Source organism: Ahaetulla prasina, chromosome 1 (assembly GCF_028640845.1).
Source record: "Ahaetulla prasina isolate Xishuangbanna chromosome 1, ASM2864084v1, whole genome shotgun sequence".
Lineage (NCBI taxonomy): Eukaryota > Metazoa > Chordata > Lepidosauria > Squamata > Colubridae > Ahaetulla > Ahaetulla prasina.
In genome coordinates this window covers 271,802,325-271,820,985 of record NC_080539.1, presented here as the reverse complement: position 1 = coordinate 271,820,985, position 18,661 = coordinate 271,802,325, and the positions used below count along the sequence as shown (strand labels likewise).

At 40.4% G+C, this 18,661-nt stretch overlaps 1 protein-coding gene, 1 long non-coding RNA gene and 3 other non-coding genes across 6 annotated transcripts; 4 read left to right on the top strand and 1 right to left on the bottom strand.

The window, feature by feature from the left end:
* Positions 1 to 3,887: 3,887 nt before the first annotated feature.
* Positions 3,888 to 4,018, top strand: LOC131189387 (small nucleolar RNA SNORA3/SNORA45 family). Its single transcript, XR_009153001.1, has one exon. It is a non-coding gene; the product is annotated as a small nucleolar RNA SNORA3/SNORA45 family (small nucleolar RNA).
* A 156-nt stretch (positions 4,019 to 4,174) lies between these two features.
* Positions 4,175 to 6,306, top strand: RPL27A (ribosomal protein L27a). The gene is made up of 3 exons (XM_058167217.1): positions 4,175 to 4,226; positions 5,110 to 5,185; positions 6,057 to 6,306. The coding sequence occupies exons 2-3, from the start codon at positions 5,154 to 5,156 to the stop codon at positions 6,289 to 6,291; spliced, it is 267 nt and encodes an 88-aa protein (XP_058023200.1). The 5' UTR covers positions 4,175 to 4,226; positions 5,110 to 5,153; the 3' UTR covers positions 6,292 to 6,306.
* On the top strand, positions 5,483 to 5,613 carry LOC131189386 (small nucleolar RNA SNORA3/SNORA45 family). Its single transcript, XR_009153000.1, has one exon. It is a non-coding gene; the product is annotated as a small nucleolar RNA SNORA3/SNORA45 family (small nucleolar RNA).
* A 3,029-nt stretch (positions 6,307 to 9,335) lies between the features above and the next one.
* Positions 9,336 to 10,983, top strand: LOC131190097 (uncharacterized). 2 transcript variants are annotated; one of them, XR_009153227.1, is made up of 3 exons: positions 9,336 to 9,420; positions 9,985 to 10,048; positions 10,837 to 10,983. It is a non-coding gene; the product is annotated as an uncharacterized LOC131190097 (long non-coding RNA). The 2 variants fall into 2 exon arrangements; XR_009153229.1 differs by having other exon boundaries at positions 9,408 to 9,439.
* Positions 10,984 to 15,378: 4,395 nt separating this feature from the next.
* LOC131189384 (small nucleolar RNA SNORA3/SNORA45 family) lies at positions 15,379 to 15,510 on the bottom strand. The gene has a single exon (XR_009152998.1). It is a non-coding gene; the product is annotated as a small nucleolar RNA SNORA3/SNORA45 family (small nucleolar RNA).
* Positions 15,511 to 18,661: the final 3,151 nt, after the last annotated feature.

Genomic DNA, 18,661 nt, shown 5'->3' with positions numbered 1-18,661 from the left:
TTGCTAAACTTACACAAGAGCAGCAACCAAGGCCAGACATCCATTTATGTACCCATTTCATCAGAAGCAAGTTTACTGAGCTTTAGGGGAGTTGTAACCTCAACAATGTTTGATCTAAAGCTAGGCAGAAACCTGTCAACTGAAGACTGTTGCTTGTTTACACCCCAGCAGGGAATGGATCAAATAGTTCACACTGTAGTTGGCCAACTGGGGAGTTCTGGGAGTTAAAAGTTAAATATCTTAAAAACTGTCAACATTTAGAAAGGCCAGTTCTGTAGAGAAGTGAAAATAATTTTAAAACCTTGTACAGGAAGCTGTACAGGAGAAGCAGAAGGAGAGAGAATGTGTTTGTGTGTCTCTAACACAAGAACTATATCCCTGAGATGCAAGCAGAGCATTCATCTCGCACACATGGACAGAAGGGGAAACAGCATAAGGAGAGTTCAATCGATTGGATTTTTGCTGTTTTACACTCAGGTGAGGGAAGTGATTTAACTGGTATATAGATAAAAATCACACAACAGGCAGGATTAGATTTATTTAATGCAGAACTACAATCCCTCGAGAGAAATCAGACTTGACTAAGCCTTTCCGAGGAACCGACATACCTGTCTTTTTAAAGGCTGCGTAAGGGCCAGAAATTCAAGAAATAGAGCACTCCTCATCGTGGAAGAGTAATCGGGGTTATATTAGGGGCAGGGCTCTCCAAATTTAGCAACTTTTAAAACTTATTTATTTATTTTATTTATTTTTATTTGTCATAACAATATATATAAGCATCACACAAAAGATTATATAGTATATAAACATATATATGAGGAAATATAAGGAAGTATAAGCATATATATATTGCTTCTGGGAGCAATGAGCACGAAGCTGAAGCCTGAAGATGACGAATGAGACTTCGTAGAAACGTTGCCAAGACACTTCCAATTTTACGCGGGAGAAAACCCGAATAACCAAAGACCTACATACAAACACCCGCGAAAACCTCAGAATATATATATATATATATATATATATATATATATATCTCGTCATCTTCAGGCTTCAGCTTCGTGCTTCTGGGAGTAATGTGTGATTGCAGCTGTTTCTTCCTTTTTAACTGCTAGAAACAGCTGCAATCACACATTGCTCCCAGAAGCATGAAGCTGAAGCCTGAAGATGACGAATGAGACTTTGTCGAAACGTCGCCAAGACACTTCCAATTTTACGCGGGAGAAAACCCGAATAACCAAAGACTTACATACAAACACTCGCGAAAACCTCAGAATATATATATATATATATGAAGAAAAAAGAAAAGAAAGAAAAACAATAGGACAGGAACGGTACGCACGTTTGTGCGCAAGATCTCAAATGGACAGCTAACATCAAAAACATCATTAAAAAAGGACAGCAAAGAATGTTCTTTCTGCGCCAACTCAGTAAGCTCAAACTGCCCAAGGAGCTGCTGATCCAATTCTACAGAGGAATTATTGAGTCTGTCATTTGCACCTCTATAACTGTCTGGTTCGGTTCTGCAACCCAACAAGAAAAACAGACTTCAGAGGATAATTAGAACTGCAGAAAAAATAATTGCTACCAACCTGCCTTCCATTGAGGACCTGTATACTGCACGAATCAAGAAGAGGGCCGTGAAAATATTTGCAGATCCCTCGTGTTAAGTTCGGGAAGTAACGAGGCTGGAGACCAGGGTAGTGACAACAGCTCTTTAATATAGGGTGAACCCAGCAACAGGCTGGGGGAAAAACCTCTCCTTTTATACAGTTCTGCTGGAGGCTTCGTCCAATCAGCAACGTGCTGATTTCCCGCTCAAATATTTAAAGGTACAAACAAGAATACATAACACTCCTCCCCTCCCAGAAAACACTTTGCCTCTATTTACATATTTATTTACATGTTATTTTTCGACGTAGTCACGCAAATAACCTGGGCGTCTCCTAGTTCTTTCTGACCTGCGCGGTTCAGTTCTGGGTGGTGTATTGAGCTGGTCGGAGGGGCTGTTTGCTCCTCCCAGCTCTTTCTCTGGGCCAACGGGCTCCGGATTATTGGCCGACTCTTTTTCTTGGCCATCCGGCCTTGGATTAATTTTGGAACTTTCCCTGCTGCTTCCCTCGGGGACCTGATGGCGTCGCTGGAACTCTGGGACCTCAGCTAAGTCTTGCGCCTCCCCCGGGTCATTGTCAGCTGTGGATTCAAATTGGTATTGGTCATGATTTGTTTCATTTGGTTCGGTTTGGTCAGTTATCCGTTTTCTTAACTGATCTATGTGGCGCCTCCACACTCGGTTGTCGGGTAGCTCTACCACGTACGATTTTGGGCCGGTTATCTTTATTATTTGTCCTGCGAACCAACTAGGGCCGTCCCCATAGTTTCGGGCCCACACCCGGTCGCCTATGCTCATTTCCCTTGTCTTTTCTAGTTTTCCCTTGTAACCCTCTGGTGTGTAATGGGGGTTCAAGCGGTCAAGTGGGCACCGGAGTTTCCGTCCCATTAGCAATTCGGCTGGGCTTTTCCCGGTGGCCGTGCTTGGGGTTCTGTGCTGGACGGCTAGGAAAAAGTCTATTTTTGTTTGCCAGTCACCTGGCTTGAGCCTGGACAATGCCTCCTTAGCGCTCCGGACGGAACGCTCTGCAAGGCCATTCGACGCAGGGTGGAAAGGCGCAGAGAGGGCATGTCGGATGCCTTCCTCTGCCAGGTATTCTTCAAACTGGGCTGCCGTGAATTGGGGCCCATTGTCGGACACCAGAGTGTCCGGCAACCCGTGAGTTGCGAATAGGTGGCGCAGAGTTGCGATTACTGCTTCGGCCGTAGTGGATTTCATGATTATGATCTCCAACCATTTAGAAAATGCATCCACAACCACTAGGAATGTTTGGCCGTGGAAAGGGCCAGCAAAATCAATGTGGATTCTTGACCAGGGCCCTTGGGGCTTTTCCCATTCTCTGACTGGGGCCGTTGGGGGTAGAGGTCTGGACTCTTGGCAAGCTTGGCATTTCCCTACCCTCTCAGCAATCTCTGCGTCCATGAGTGGCCACCATACATAGCTTTAGGTATACCCATGGAGTGTCCACCTGTCATGGCGGATGACTTTAGGGAAGCAGCCTTTGAGAAGTGAATCGTATTTCTTGGGTTGAAAGAAAAGCAGGACACAGCTTTTACAGAGCGTCTTCTTTGAAGCGCTTAATAAATAAAACGAATTAAAATTATTTGGCCCAATGCCAAACTTTGCGCCTTGATTTTATCCTCAAGATCAAATCCCCAAGGTTTAACAGCAGTTTTCCTCTTTCCATCATTAGTGTTTTATTTGGTCAGGGTCTCAACCTTGGTCCCTTTAAGACTTGTGGGCTTCAACTCCCAGAGTTCTCCAGCCAGCATGGGAAGTCTTAAAATTGCCAAGATTGAACATTCCTGCATTTAAAAAGGCTAAAATTTACAAATTAAATAGTATTCCAGAGTGAATAACTTTTCTAGACTAAATTCCAATTAATGGCTTTTGTTGTTCATTATAGGCAAACACAGGAAACATCCAGGAGGTCAGGAAATGCTGGTGGTATGCACCACCATAGAATTAACTTTGACAAATAGTAAGCTACTTTTCCTTTTTATCTCACAACTACCTTTTGAATTTTAGTTTTGTGTAATACAAAGAGCTGATCTACATTATGAACCAAGATCAGCTTTCATATCCCGGATACGTTTTGTTACCTACCTGAAACAAAGCTGTACACAGTGCTCTGAGATTTACCCACTATTTGAGTTTTCTGGCCCAGTTGGAAATTGCCCAGTTCAACACATCTAAAAATTGGGGGGAACTGTTTTAATAAAATGTTTAGGGTTGCAGTTGTCATTTATAATTCATTGTCAGAAGTAATTTATAAAGAGCTGAGACTAGAGTCACATCTTGGTACTGCCAATGATCATGGTGTGCTATTGTACTCAGAGAGTAACAACTGACCTTTATTCACTGACTGTCTCTTTCCCTACACAGTCAGCCACCAGGTTAGTAACAAAAGGCTCTAAATGGTTACGAAATTACATATTTTCTAAAATGAAGTGATGTAACTAGCCATTGTTCTTCCCTGTTAACAAAAACATTTTTATATCTTGCCATTGAGGGATCCTGGTATTTCTGCTTGGAAGTAGAAAGGGCATCTAGGCAAAGTAGATTGAGGAAGACAAGGAAACTAAGGGGCACGTCAGTCATGGTCATGGACGTATTGGTAAGCACTAGTAAAATAAAAGTTTTGGAAATACAGATTTCCCCTTCCCCCAATGCTATGAAATTGGAAATCCTGGGAAATACACATATACACACATACACACACACTTTTGAATCTGTTTTATATTTTAAGCCTTCCAGATTGAGGAATAGCATTGAATACAGGGAATAAGTTTGTAATAATCATATTAATATAAGTAATTAGATGTTATATGTTGAACTTAGAAGTTTTATTATGACATTGTCATGAATTGAAGACAAAAGGCATTCCTTCTATAAAGTATGTTGTAGAATACCCTGTGGTAAGACGGCTGGCCAATAAATTAGATGATGGATGGATGTCTTTTGTACTTTCTACTTAAGGCTACCAGTGAGTATCATAATGCATTGGCCAGTAAATTTACTTTGCATGTAATTTTTTTTCCCTAGCCACCCTGGTTATTTTGGAAAGGTTGGTATGAGACATTACCACTTGAAAAAGAACCAACACTTCTGCCCGACAGTGAATCTGGATAAGCTCTGGACGCTTGTTAGTGAGCAGACAAGGCTGAATTATGCTAAAAATCCAGCAGGACTAGCTCCAGTTATTGATGTTGCGCTCTGTAAGTGGTGGTATCTGTTTTTGAAAATTCCTATTATGTTTGCCCATTCCAGTACATGAACAGCTTACATTAAAACAATTGTGTGTCCAACCTTCGCAACTTTTAAGACTTGCAGACTTCAACTTCCAGATTTCTCCAGCCAGCATGGGAAGTCTTAAAAATTGCCAAGATTGAACATTCCTGCATTTAAAAAAGGCTAAAATTTACAAATTAAATAGTATTCCAGAGTGAATAACTTTTCTAGACTAAATTCCAATTAATGGCTTTTGTTGTTCATTATAGGCAAACACAGGAAACATCCAGGAGGCCGTGGAAATGCTGGTGGTATGCACCACCATAGAATTAACTTTGACAAATAGTAAGCTACTTTTCCTTTTTATCTCACAACTACCTTTTGAATTTTAGTTTTGTGTAATACAAAGAGCTGATCTACATTATGAACCAAGATCAGCTTTCATATCCCGGATACGTTTTGTTACCTACCTGAAACAAAGCTGTACACAGTGCTCTGAGATTTACCCACTATTTGAGTTTTCTGGCCCAGTTGGAAATTGCCCAGTTCAACACATCTAAAAATTGGGGGGAACTGTTTTAATAAAATGTTTAGGGTTGCAGTTGTCATTTATAATTCATTGTCAGAAGTAATTTATAAAGAGCTGAGACTAGAGTCACATCTTGGTACTGCCAATGATCATGGTGTGCTATTGTACTCAGAGAGTAACAACTGACCTTTATTCACTGACTGTCTCTTTCCCTACACAGTCAGCCACCAGGTTAGTAACAAAAGGCTCTAAATGGTTACGAAATTACATATTTTCTAAAATGAAGTGATGTAACTAGCCATTGTTCTTCCCTGTTAACAAAAACATTTTTATATCTTGCCATTGAGGGATCCTGGTATTTCTGCTTGGAAGTAGAAAGGGCATCTAGGCAAAGTAGATTGAGGGGAATAGCATTGAATACAGGGAATAAGTTTGTAATAATCATATTAATATAAGTAATTAGATGTTATATGTTGAACTTAGAAGTTTTATTATGACATTGTCATGAATTGAAGACAAAAGGCATTCCTTCTATAAAGTATGTTGTAGAATACCCTGTGGTAAGACGGCTGGCCAATAAATTAGATGATGGATGGATGTCTTTTGTACTTTCTACTTAAGGCTACCAGTGAGTATCATAATGCATTGGCCAGTAAATTTACTTTGCATGTAATTTTTTTTCCCTAGCCACCCTGGTTATTTTGGAAAGGTTGGTATGAGACATTACCACTTGAAAAAGAACCAACACTTCTGCCCGACAGTGAATCTGGATAAGCTCTGGACGCTTGTTAGTGAGCAGACAAGGCTGAATTATGCTAAAAATCCAGCAGGACTAGCTCCAGTTATTGATGTTGTACGCTCTGTAAGTGGTGGTATCTGTTTTTTGAAAATTCCTATTATGTTTGCCCATTCCAGTACATGAACAGCTTACATTAAAACATACCATTCAAAATAAAACGTAATAACCTGAACTAAAAGCAAAACAATAAAAATATGGCATTCCCCCGAACACACCCACCCACCCACCCCAGGCCTTGGAACAGAACCACGTTTTAAAGGTGTTCCATAGCCAGGAGAGTGAGGACTGGGTATATCTTTTGGGGGATATTCTGGATGGCAAAACAGCAACAGAGAAAGCACACTTGTCCCACAAGAGATGACAATATTTAATAGAGGAAACCCTGAATGCACTTACTCTACCCAAATGTACCAAGTGGGCAGAAACAACTAGGGATAGGCAGTCCCTCAGATAACAGGCCCTGTGTTATGAATGGATTTATTGGTAACCATAAATTTAACCCAGATCCATGTCGAAACCCATGCAGCTCGCACAGCAGTGATGATATAGGTAGCGTTAACGCTCATGTGGCTGCATTTTGAATCAGCTTTAGGTTCTGGGTGATCTTTAAGGGCAACACCATGTAGAGCACATCGTAATAGTCCTGTTGTGAACTGACAAAGGCATAAGTGACTGCCTGAAGGGCCTGCTGGTTGAGGGAAGGTTATATCCAGTGCACTAGATAGACTAATGTAAAGCATATTCTGGTCATAGCTACCATGAAGCAATAGCTGTGAATCCAAGAGGCCCACCCAAGTTGTCCATCAGTCTTAAATGGAGAAGAGTAACCTTATCCGATACCAGTGATAAAAACATCCCCAGTCCGTGGGGCAGGGCTCTGATTGGCCGATTTGAATTTTCAAGGGAAGGTTGGGCGCCGACAAACTTGAGCTAGGTGCCCTTTCTTCCCACACCGCCGACATGTCGCGCCTTTAAACTTGCAGCGTTGGCGCTGGTGTTGACCCCGCAGCTTCCGCGATTCGCCTCGGTCCCCTTTGTCGCTTTCTCGGTTCGCGGCAGACCCTTCCTCGTCTTCACCGCCGGATTCGGTCTGAACCTCCTCCTGGTGCACCGGAGTTGCCTTCGCGCCGCCTTTGTGGACCGCTTCTGCAGCGCCTCTGCCGCTTGGGATGACATTTCATGCTCTGGCTTCGCCCAGAGCGCTGGCTAGCGTGAGGTTGTTTTGCCAGCAGCCGCCGCCGCAATCGGATGTCTTTGACCGGATGAGTTGCTCGAGAGCACCTCGCCCAGGTCACGTATCCGCAGTCCTTGACGCTCTTCTTAGGGCGCCATGTAGTCGCCTATGGATTCGCCCATCTGCCTTCGCCTCTCAATTCAAACCGCCGCACGTATTTGGACGGCGCAGCGGGCGGTTCCTTAGTAAAGTCTGTAAGGTTGGCCACGACACCGACTGCAACGGTGTTGGCTCTGCCAGGGCTTCCGCGATGTCGATGACCTCCGGCCCGCAGTGGCTTAGGAAATAAGCCCTCTTTCGGTTATCTGGAACTCCGTGCAGTTCGTTGGCTTCTAGAAAGCTCAAACGGGTCATATACGTTCCCCATTTCTCTTTGGCCGGGTCAAACGGTGCGGGCGGAGTGTAACTGGCCATCTCCGCTTTTCTGCCCTGGGTTTGCTGGGTTCGGTTCTATCGTGCTTGCTTCAGCTCGGTTCTGGTTCTCCTTAGCCTCGAAATCCCACCTTCGTCGCCAATGTTAAGTTCGGGAAGTAACGAGGCTGGAGACCAGGGTAGTGACAACAGCTCTTTAATATAGGGTGAACCCAGCAACAGGCTGGGGGAAAAACCTCTCCTTTTATACAGTTCTGCTGGAGGCTTCGTCCAATCAGCAACGTGCTGATTTCCCGCTCAAATATTTAAAGGTACAAACAAGAATACATAACACCTCGCATCCTGGACATAATCTGTTTCAACTCCTACCCTCAAAACGACGCTATAGAGCACTGCACACCAGAACAACTAGACACAAGAACAGTTTTTCCCCGAAGGCCATCACTCTGCTAAACAAATAATTCCATCAACACTGTCAGACTATTTACTGAATCTGCACTACTATTAATCGTTTCATAGTTCCCATCACCAATCTCTTTCCACTGTATGACTATAACTTGTTGCTGGCAATCCTTATGATTTATATTGATATATTGACCATCAATTGTGTTGTAAATGTTGTACCTTGATGAATGTATCTTTTCTTTTATGTACGCTGAGAGCATATGCACCAAGACAAATTCCTTGTGTGTCCAATCACACTTGGCCAATAAATTCTATTCTATTCTATTCTATTCTATTATGCACGCCCCTTATGGTCCTCTTAGGAATGGGGTGAGGTCAATAGTAGAAAGTTTTTGGTTAAAGCTTTTGGGATTATGGGAAGAGACCACAGAGTCAGGTAAAGTGTTCCAAGCACTGATGATTCTGTTACAGAAGTCATATTTTCTGCAATCTAGATTACCTATAGCTTTAGGTATACCCATGGAGTGTCCACCTGTCATGGCGGATGACTTTAGGGAAGCAGCCTTTGAGAAGTGAATCGTATTTCTTGGGTTGAAAGAAAAGCAGGACACAGCTTTTACAGAGCGTCTTCTTTGAAGCGCTTAATAAATAAAACGAATTAAAATTATTTGGCCCAATGCCAAACTTTGCGCCTTGATTTTATCCTCAAGATCAAATCCCCAAGGTTTAACAGCAGTTTTCCTCTTTCCATCATTAGTGTTTTATTTAGTCCAGGGGTCTCCAACCTTGGTCCCTTTAAGACTTGTGGACTTCAACTCCCAGAGTTCCTCAGCCAGTTTTGCTGGCTGAGAAACTCTGGGAGTTGAAGTCCACAAGTCTTAAAGGGACCAAGGTTGGAGACCCCTGATTTAGCCAACAATCAAACCCGCCACAAAAAGTTATTTTAAAAAAAACAGGAAGGAAAACGGGGTAGGATTATCGAAAGCGAAACGAAAAAAAAAATTCTCTCTGATTCTAAATTCTTTCAAAATTCCTAAATTGCTACTTAAAGAAAGCCCCACTCCGGAGAAACCGGAAGCGGAAACGGAAGCATTTGAGACGCTCTCGCGCTCGCTTTCTCTCTCCCCCCACTCCTCCGAAGAGATCGCGAGAAAAGAACTTTACCGGGAGAGAGACGCGAAATCTCGCGAGAGGTTGCTTCCAACTTCCTTCGTTCTTTTTGTCGCCAATCAAGCAAGATGGTAGGTCGAGAGCAACGTGGTTAGTCTCGGACTCGGCGGTTTCTGGCTCCTTTGTTTTGGGATAGGGAGACGCCGCGCGGGTTTCGCTTGCTGCTTTTGCCGGGGCTGCCTAGGCCTTTGGCTGTATGTCTCTCCATATTCCGAGGAGAGGTTGCCCTGAGGACGGGAGACTTCCCCGGGCGGAGGGCTGGGCTGTGGGGAAGGCGACCGCGGTTAGATTTTCGTGGAAGGACGGAAGCGACAAGCAGACGTTGACCCGGCCCAGTTTTAATTTTGTTGGGTTTGTGTTAATTATTTGTTGGGGTTGGATCGAAGCCCACCATTCCCTGAAAGAAAGTGGTCAGAAAGTCGTCTCTCTGCACAACAACTTTCCTCTGGTTTTTCCTACATTTTTTAAAGAAAAAAACAACAACACTAAATAATCAGTGAAGCAGACCCAAACCAAAAATTTTGCTTCTTTGTGTAAAGATAATAAAGAACCTTCCGCAGAGTTGGTCGAAGTAAAGGGGTGCCCCTCCCCAAAAAGGGTGTATTATAACCAAATTTGTGTTTTATATTTTTAAGCCTTCCAGATTGAGGAAGACAAGGAAACTAAGGGGGCACGTCAGTCATGGTCATGGACGTATTGGTAAGCACTAGTAAAATAAAAGTTTTGGAAATACAGATTTCCCCCCTTCCCCCCCCCCCAATGCTATGAAATTGGAAATCCTGGGAAATACACATATACACACATACACACACACTTTTTGAATCTGTTTTTATATTATTACTTTAGCTAAACAATGCATAGTAACAGTTCGTTGTATGGGGAAATTATGAAATTTATTGAGGTGTGGTGTCATATGAATGCTTAAATTTGTTCATGTTCTAGATGCTGTTGAATCAGTAGAAATAAGCATTATCTGTGCTGACAATACTAACTTCCAAAAGGCCATAAGCTTCCATCTTTGGCTGCCAAGCTTTATGTTGAATTTGACTATTGATGTAGATTGGCTTGCATAACATCTTCATGTGACATATCTGGTGTTTGTACTATCTTCTCTGAAGAAGGGTTAATAATCAATCTCAAAGGCAAGACACAAAAACAGTTCTGTCTAGATATTCCAAGTCTTCACATCTGTGACAGTGATTGCTTTGTTATCTGTGCAGATTCAAAGTATCTACATGACTTATTAGAATGAAACTTAAAGGGTAATTATTACATTAAAACAATTGTGTGTCCAACCTTCGCAACTTTTAAGACTTGCAGACTTCAACTTCCAGATTTCTCCAGCCAGCATGGGAAGTCTTAAAAATTGCCAAGATTGAACATTCCTGCATTTAAAAAAGGCTAAAATTTACAAATTAAATAGTATTCCAGAGTGAATAACTTTTCTAGACTAAATTCCAATTAATGGCTTTTGTTGTTCATTATAGGCAAACACAGGAAACATCCAGGAGGCCGTGGAAATGCTGGTGGTATGCACCACCATAGAATTAACTTTGACAAATAGTAAGCTACTTTTCCTTTTTATCTCACAACTACCTTTTGAATTTTAGTTTTGTGTAATACAAAGAGCTGATCTACATTATGAACCAAGATCAGCTTTCATATCCCGGATACGTTTGTTACCTACCTGAAACAAAGCTGTACACAGTGCTCTGAGATTTACCCACTATTTGAGTTTTCTGGCCCAGTTGAAATTGCCCAGTTCAACACATCTAAAATTGGGGAACTGTTTTAATAAAATGTTTAGGGTTGCAGTTGTCATTTATAATTCATTGTCAGAAGTAATTTATAAAGAGCTGAGATCCTGTGTGCTCCCTGGTTTTATGCTTTTCTGAGCTTTGAACTTCGCAGTTTCTTCCAACCATTCCTCACTGCCTCCTTTCTAGGACTGAGGGAGAGAAAATGGTCCCAAGTTCACCCAGTTTGCTTTGTGCCTGAAGTATTAGAACTCATGGTCTCAAGTGTTTCTAGCTTGATGCCTTAAACCGCTATAGCAAACTGGTTCTCCATAATAAATAAAGTCTTTTAATTAATAAGCTATGTCATCTCACTATATAAATACAGGATATTGCCAATTGAAGTTGTAGAACATGGGAATTTCATTTCACCCCTAAAAATCTGATGCCCAAATAATTAAGCAGAAATCAATCAGCTTCAGTTTTTATATATTTTATTGAAATATAAACATCACTTTGTCAGCTGCAGATGAATTCTGTAATCAATTACTAAAGCACCTTCTTTCCACCAATTCTGTAGTAACCCAGAGAAAAAAATTCAAAAGTCAGTATTGAATCTATAATCAGGCTTGTTGTGTCTGTCAGTTTATAGCAATGTAGCAGTCTCTTCAATTACCAAAACAGTAAACCTCGTCTTTTACATTTGCCAGCTACACCAGGCCTTCTTCCTGAGGTTGCTTTTCCCAAGTCACATGGACAATTCTTTCTCCAAATAGGGCCTCATGAGCAGATGGGAGAAAATGGTCCCAAGTTCACCCAGTTTGCTTTGTGCCTGAAGTATTAGAACTCATGGTCTCAAGTGTTTCTAGCTTGATGCCTTAAACCGCTATAGCAAACTGGTTCTCCATAATAAATAAAGTCTTTTAATTAATAAGCTATGTCATCTCACTATATAAATACAGGATATTGCCAATTGAAGTTGTAGAACATGGGAATTTCATTTCACCCCTAAAAATCTGATGCCCAAATAATTAAGCAGAAATCAATCAGCTTCAGTTTTTATATATTTTTATTGAAATATAAACATCACTTTTTCAGCTGCAGATGAATTCTGTAATCACTTCCTTCTTCTTTCCACCAATTCTGTAGTAACCCTGAGAAAAAAATTCAAAAGTCAGTATTGAATCTATAATCAGGCTTGTTGTGTCTGTCAGTTTATAGCAATGTAGCAGTCTCTTCAATTACCAAAACAGTAAACCTCGTCTTTTACATTTGCCAGCTACACCAGGCCTTCTTCCTGAGGCTGCTTTTCCCAAGCCACATGGACCACTCTCTCCAAATAGGGCCTCATGAGCAGGTGGGAGAAAAATGGTTGGGTTAAAGAGAAGGTAAAGCTAGGCATCCAGAACTTGTGGAGCACATAGTGGCAGGGCAACTGGGGCTTTGCACAATGATGCTAGCACGGCTGGCTGAAGTGTGGGGAATTGGGTGGCATTTCTCAGTGGCAGTGGTGGCCCTGAGGCTGGATGAGACTGTTGAAGGCTCTGTTGGAAGAAATATCCATCTGGGTTCAGTTCCAAGTGGGAACAAAGACACTGGAAACATGGAGGCTGCTTGGAAAGATGGTTTAATGGTGGTCAGGATCACATGGCTTGAGATCCTGAACAGAAAAGGGGCTGAGATCCTGTGTGCTCCCTGGTTTTATGCTTTTCTGAGCTTTGAACTTCGCAGTTTCTTCCAACCATTCCTCACTGCCTCCTTTCTAGGACTGAGGGAGAGAAAATGGTCCCAAGTTCACCCAGTTTGCTTTGTGCCTGAAGTATTAGAACTCATGGTCTCAAGTGTTTCTAGCTTGATGCCTTAAACCGCTATAGCAAACTGGTTCTCCATAATAAATAAAGTCTTTTAATTAATAAGCTATGTCATCTCACTATATAAATACAGGATATTGCCAATTGAAGTTGTAGAACATGGGAATTTCATTTCACCCCTAAAAATCTGATGCCCAAATAATTAAGCAGAAATCAATCAGCTTCAGTTTTTATATATTTTTATTGAAATATAAACATCACTTTTTCAGCTGCAGATGAATTCTGTAATCACTTCCTTCTTCTTTCCACCAATTCTGTAGTAACCCTGAGAAAAAAATTCAAAAGTCAGTATTGAATCTATAATCAGGCTTGTTGTGTCTGTCAGTTTATAGCAATGTAGCAGTCTCTTCAATTACCAAAACAGTAAACCTCGTCTTTTACATTTGCCAGCTACACCAGGCCTTCTTCCTGAGGCTGCTTTTCCCAAGCCACATGGACCACTCTCTCCAAATAGGGCCTCATGAGCAGGTGGGAGAATATGGTCCCAAGTTCACCCAGTTTGCTTTGTGCCTGAAGTATTAGAACTCATGGTCTCAAGTGTTTCTAGCTTGATGCCTTAAACCGCTATAGCAAACTGGTTCTCCATAATAAATAAAGTCTTTTAATTAATAAGCTATGTCATCTCACTATATAAATACAGGATATTGCCAATTGAAGTTGTAGAACATGGGAATTTCATTTCACCCCTAAAAATCTGATGCCCAAATAATTAAGCAGAAATCAATCAGCTTCAGTTTTTATTTTTATTGAAATATAAACATCACTTTTTCAGCTGCAGATGAATTCTGTAATCACTTCCTTCTTCTTTCCACCAATTCTGTAGTAACCCTGAGAAAAAAATTCAAAAGTCAGTATTGAATCTATAATCAGGCTTGTTGTGTCTGTCAGTTTATAGCAATGTAGCAGTCTCTTCAATTACCAAAACAGTAAACCTCGTCTTTTACATTTGCCAGCTACACCAGGCCTTCTTCCTGAAGCTGCTTTTCCCAAGCCACATGGACCACTCTCTCCAAATAGGGCCTCATGAGCAGGTGGGAGAAAAATGGTTGGGTTAAAGAGAAGGTAAAGCTAGGCATCCAGAACTTGTGGAGCACATAGTGGCAGGGCAACTGGGGCTTTGCACAATGATGCTAGCACGGCTGGCTGAAGTGTGGGGAATTGGGTGGCATTTCTCAGTGGCAGTGGTGGCCCTGAGGCTGGATGAGACTGTTGAAGGCTCTGTTGGAAGAAATATCCATCTGGGTTCAGTTCCAAGTGGGAACAAAGACACTGGAAACATGGAGGCTGCTTGGAAAGATGGTTTAATGGTGGTCAGGATCACATGGCTTGAGATCCTGAACAGAAAAGGGGCTGAGATCCTGTGTGCTCCCTGGTTTTATGCTTTTTCTGAGCTTTGAACTTTCTGGGGCACAGGAAGAGTATCCTGATTGGTTGTCAGACTCCCAGGGGGTGGGAGCCTTAGCTAACATTGTAGGTTGTCCCTCAAGCTTGCCTGAGCCTTGCTGGCTGATGTAATCTTCCCAGGTGCCATGTGGTGAGATGGGTAGAGGCTAATCCTATCATGTCCTGAGGACCATGTCTTAATCCCATCACCCTGGAGCTGAAGGTCTTCTGTGTTGTAGATAAGATGTCTTTTGTCTTTCTGGGGCTATTAACAAAGGTGGGGGCCGCTTTCCAAGAGCATGTTTCTCCTTTTCTCATCCAGGAAGGTATAATATTCTGCTTTTTAAAATATTTCCTAGAATATTTCATTCTTCTAGGAGGGGGGTGGGTGCTAAATTCCTACAGCTCTAAGCCCCAACCCTGGGGATGTTGAGGGCTACTGTGCAGGGGGGCCAAAAGGTGTGTATAAGCAATCATAGCACAGCAAAATATATTGCAATGCAACTCTAGCTCCATGGAAAGAAAAGATTTAATTTACTGTTAAATCGGACAAGCTAAATTCTGTAATCTTATGGAGAATTCTACATAACAGCATTAGGCAAATCCTGACTGACTGATAGAGAATTTTAAAATTTGCTAACTATAGTAAGTTTAAAAATATATCGAAGGGGAAAATCAAAATCAATGCCTATTTGAAAACATCTGAAATAATTATAATAGCTCATAGAATACAATAACCAACTAATTATCCATGTTTTGATTTCAGGTATGAGTCAAACTCATTTTGGAACATAATTAAGTTATCTCACTATCAAACAATTGCTTTTTATAATTTATTTACAAATAATAACTGAAGTAGTTCTAGTATTTTATTCCCTTTTTGAAAAATGTGTTTCTTTTAGAAAGCAAAATAAGTCTGACCTTTTTAATCTCTATTTTTTTTAAATGTTAAGTGTATACTACTTTCATTAGAACTACCATGTCCACCACAAGTTATCTCCTATCTCCAGCAATACAGTTGAAGTTTGTTGCAATTCATACCTGTTACCAACCTGGCAGCTGAGTCTGCCAATGAATCACAGAGTCAGTGAATAAAGGTCAGTCATTACTCTTCGAGGACTATAGCACACCATGACGACTGATGACATCTAGATGTGACTCTAGTCTCGGTGACCAATAATTTCTTGCTGAAAGACCTTCAGCGTAGTAAGATTAATTCCATCCATATTTATGACACATATTATGACTGCATTATTATTTGCAGCGTTCAAAAGAAACTGACCAAAAATTAATATACACCAGCTTTTGTCAAAGCGGCAGCAACGCAGGAATATTGTACATGTTTAGGTTTGAAAAAAAAAAAAAGGATATAAAAAGTTTGTGTGCAACACTATGCTGCTCCGAGTCTACAGGTTTAGGCTGAATCTTGGCAATCGTCCTGAAAACCCAATATTTTGGTCATCGCTATTTCTTTTTCTGCAGAAGCGCAACATTTAATTTGTAATTGATCTTATTTAAGTATTTTTTTTAAAAAAAATATCTTTTTCACCCTACCATAGCTATGACTTGATAGTCCTAAGCTGGTGTTTTAGCTTTCCGTGTTCACAAAATCTAACGTACATAACGTAATACCACCGTTTTTTTTTGTTTTGTTTTTTTTTAGAATTAAATAAAACCAACCGACGCTGCTTACTTGTTTTCTCCCTAACAGCCCCTGGCGAAACTTACCAACTTTGTCGAGCGCGGCACAGGAAAGACCAATGAAACGGAAGACGGGTTTCTTTAATAGCGTTTCCCAGCATGCTCTCGGAGAAAAGACGCGGGAAAGGGAAGCATAACCATTCAACATCCGATAACGGCCGGAGAGCGCCGGTAGTCGCTATGGTCCATAGAGTGACAAGTCGTGCTAGGCCTCGATAACTCTATGGTAGAAATTAGAGACGTTCGTTCCCCGTGGTGTCCTTAAGGTTGTAATAACCGTGCTGGTCTCGAGACTCCGCCTCTCTCCCAATAACAATGATGTCATCGCGCGCTCTGAGCCGGCATTTTTGATTTGATCGGATAAGTCACGTGGGAGAGTACAGAGCAGCTGTTTTGAGGCGAGAGGTTGAGCTCCAACTTCAGCTCCTATTAAGCTGAAGTTGGTGGTTTGTTAGCGGTTCCTCGTCGTTTAGTTGAATTTATAAAAATATAATTCTTACTAAGCTGCACATGGCAGATTTTTTTAAACGATTATTTGTTATTTGCGAAATAAAACAAAAAGGAGCATGTTATTCGGCTAACATGAGCAGGTTTATGACAAGCTGTGTATTTGTATATATGTACTTGTAGGTCTTTGGTTATTCGGGTTTTCTCCCGCGTAAAATTATTTGGTTTGGTTATTCGAGAAAAGCCTTTCGTTATTTAGGGAGAAAACCCGAATAACCAAAGACCTACATACAAACACCCGCAAAAACCTCAGAAAACATATATGTACTTATATATATATATGTGTGTGTGTATATATAAGTATATATATATATGCAGTATACTGTATACTTGTATATATGCTTATATATTATATAGTTACTTTCATGCTTATACTTATATATACTGTTTTGACTAAATAAATAAAACATATTTTGAAAATACCGCAAGGAGGCTTGAGGCTCCTTAAATTTTTTAGCTTTTTTGGTCGTATTTGCGCCAAATACTATCATAGCTGTTCATCTAGGAAACTTACTGAAACATGTGGTTTGTTAAGGATTTTAATATTCTGTTGCTGTGGAACTTGCAAAGAATGTTACGGTTGATTAAAAAAACAACTATATAACAGCATTACACAGAAGTGTGCATGTAGTTTGCTGAGGTTTTTTTTTTTTAGTAATGGTTAATGGGATTATTGTCACATGAAAAAATTGACACCCCCCCCCATAATTGGAATCAGATCCAATCAGAATAAATTTCAGCCAAGTACTTCAGATATGAATAGTAAACTTTTGAAAGGATTCTTTTTCTAAAAAAAATGTGCTTGATTCTGCATCTGCTGAATGAAAATTATACAATATGCATTAAATATTAAAAAACCAAAGGCAAGCATTCATCCTTAATTATTTTACAGTTTATGATGGAGAGAAGGTGGTAAATTTTCTTGGAGTCACAATTCTGTAGAATAGTAATGGAATTAATTTTAGGAAGGAATTCAGTGGCAAGAAAAGGCAAGCTCATAAGCGAAAATGATTGCACGGCAGGCTAAAATTAAAGTAGGTCAAACATCTCAGGTATCATTATGCACTGATATGTGAGACAACGATTAGTAAACAGAAACTTAAATACTTTGGAGAAGTTATGCAAGTACATGAAGAATTATCAAAAAACTACTATATAGCAATGGTAAATGGAAGATGGTAAATGGAGGACATCAAAAAGATAATCGGAATGTGTCTGAAAGGGCTCAAAAGTCCTGCCAAGGACAGATGGAGAGGGCAAGCTCTTATACAGTCAACAGAAACTGAGCCTGATGCTAATGGTGGTACCTTAAGATGTTCATTTATTCTAGTGTATTTCTTCTGTCTGATACCTACATCATGATACAAACCTATATATGTCTATTCAGGAATATGTCCTAATAACAGTGGTACTTATGTTCAGGTAGGTGCACATGATTGTAATTATAATTTTTAATGATAAGGTGAATGAAGGTGTTTTTTTTATAGAATAGAATAGAATAGAATAGAATAGAATAGAATTTTATTGGCCAAGTGTGATTGGACACACAAGGAATTTGTCTTGGTGCATATGCTCTCAGTGTACATAAAAGAAAAGATATATATGTCTATTCAGGAATATGTCCTAATAACAGTGGTACTTATGTTCAGGTAGGTGCACATGATTGTAATTATAATTTTTAATGATAAGGTGAATGAAGGTGTTTTTTTTTCAGGTTTATTTGAAGTAACTTGAAGATGCATCAATTTCTGGAAACTTGTCTTTCCCCAATAAACAATGTTGTTACTATTACTTTTAATCCACATAATGATTAAATACGTGGATTTTAATTGATTGTCCAAAGATATTTGTAAGTACTTTATAACATTTATTTCTACAGTGTAATATTTAAAAAAAAACTCATTAATGTAGTAAGATGTGTTTGTAGAATGGTACTTTTTTTGCTTCTGATCTACTATATATGCTGTCATGTTCTTCTGTAGTTATTTGAATTAAAGGGCTTTTAGACTTTGCCTAAAAGCACTTATTGTGTGACCCTATTAGTATACTTTCCAGTATAGCATGAGTTTATCCAGATTTTGGCGTGAGTTTACCCAAATTACACAGGGATTCTT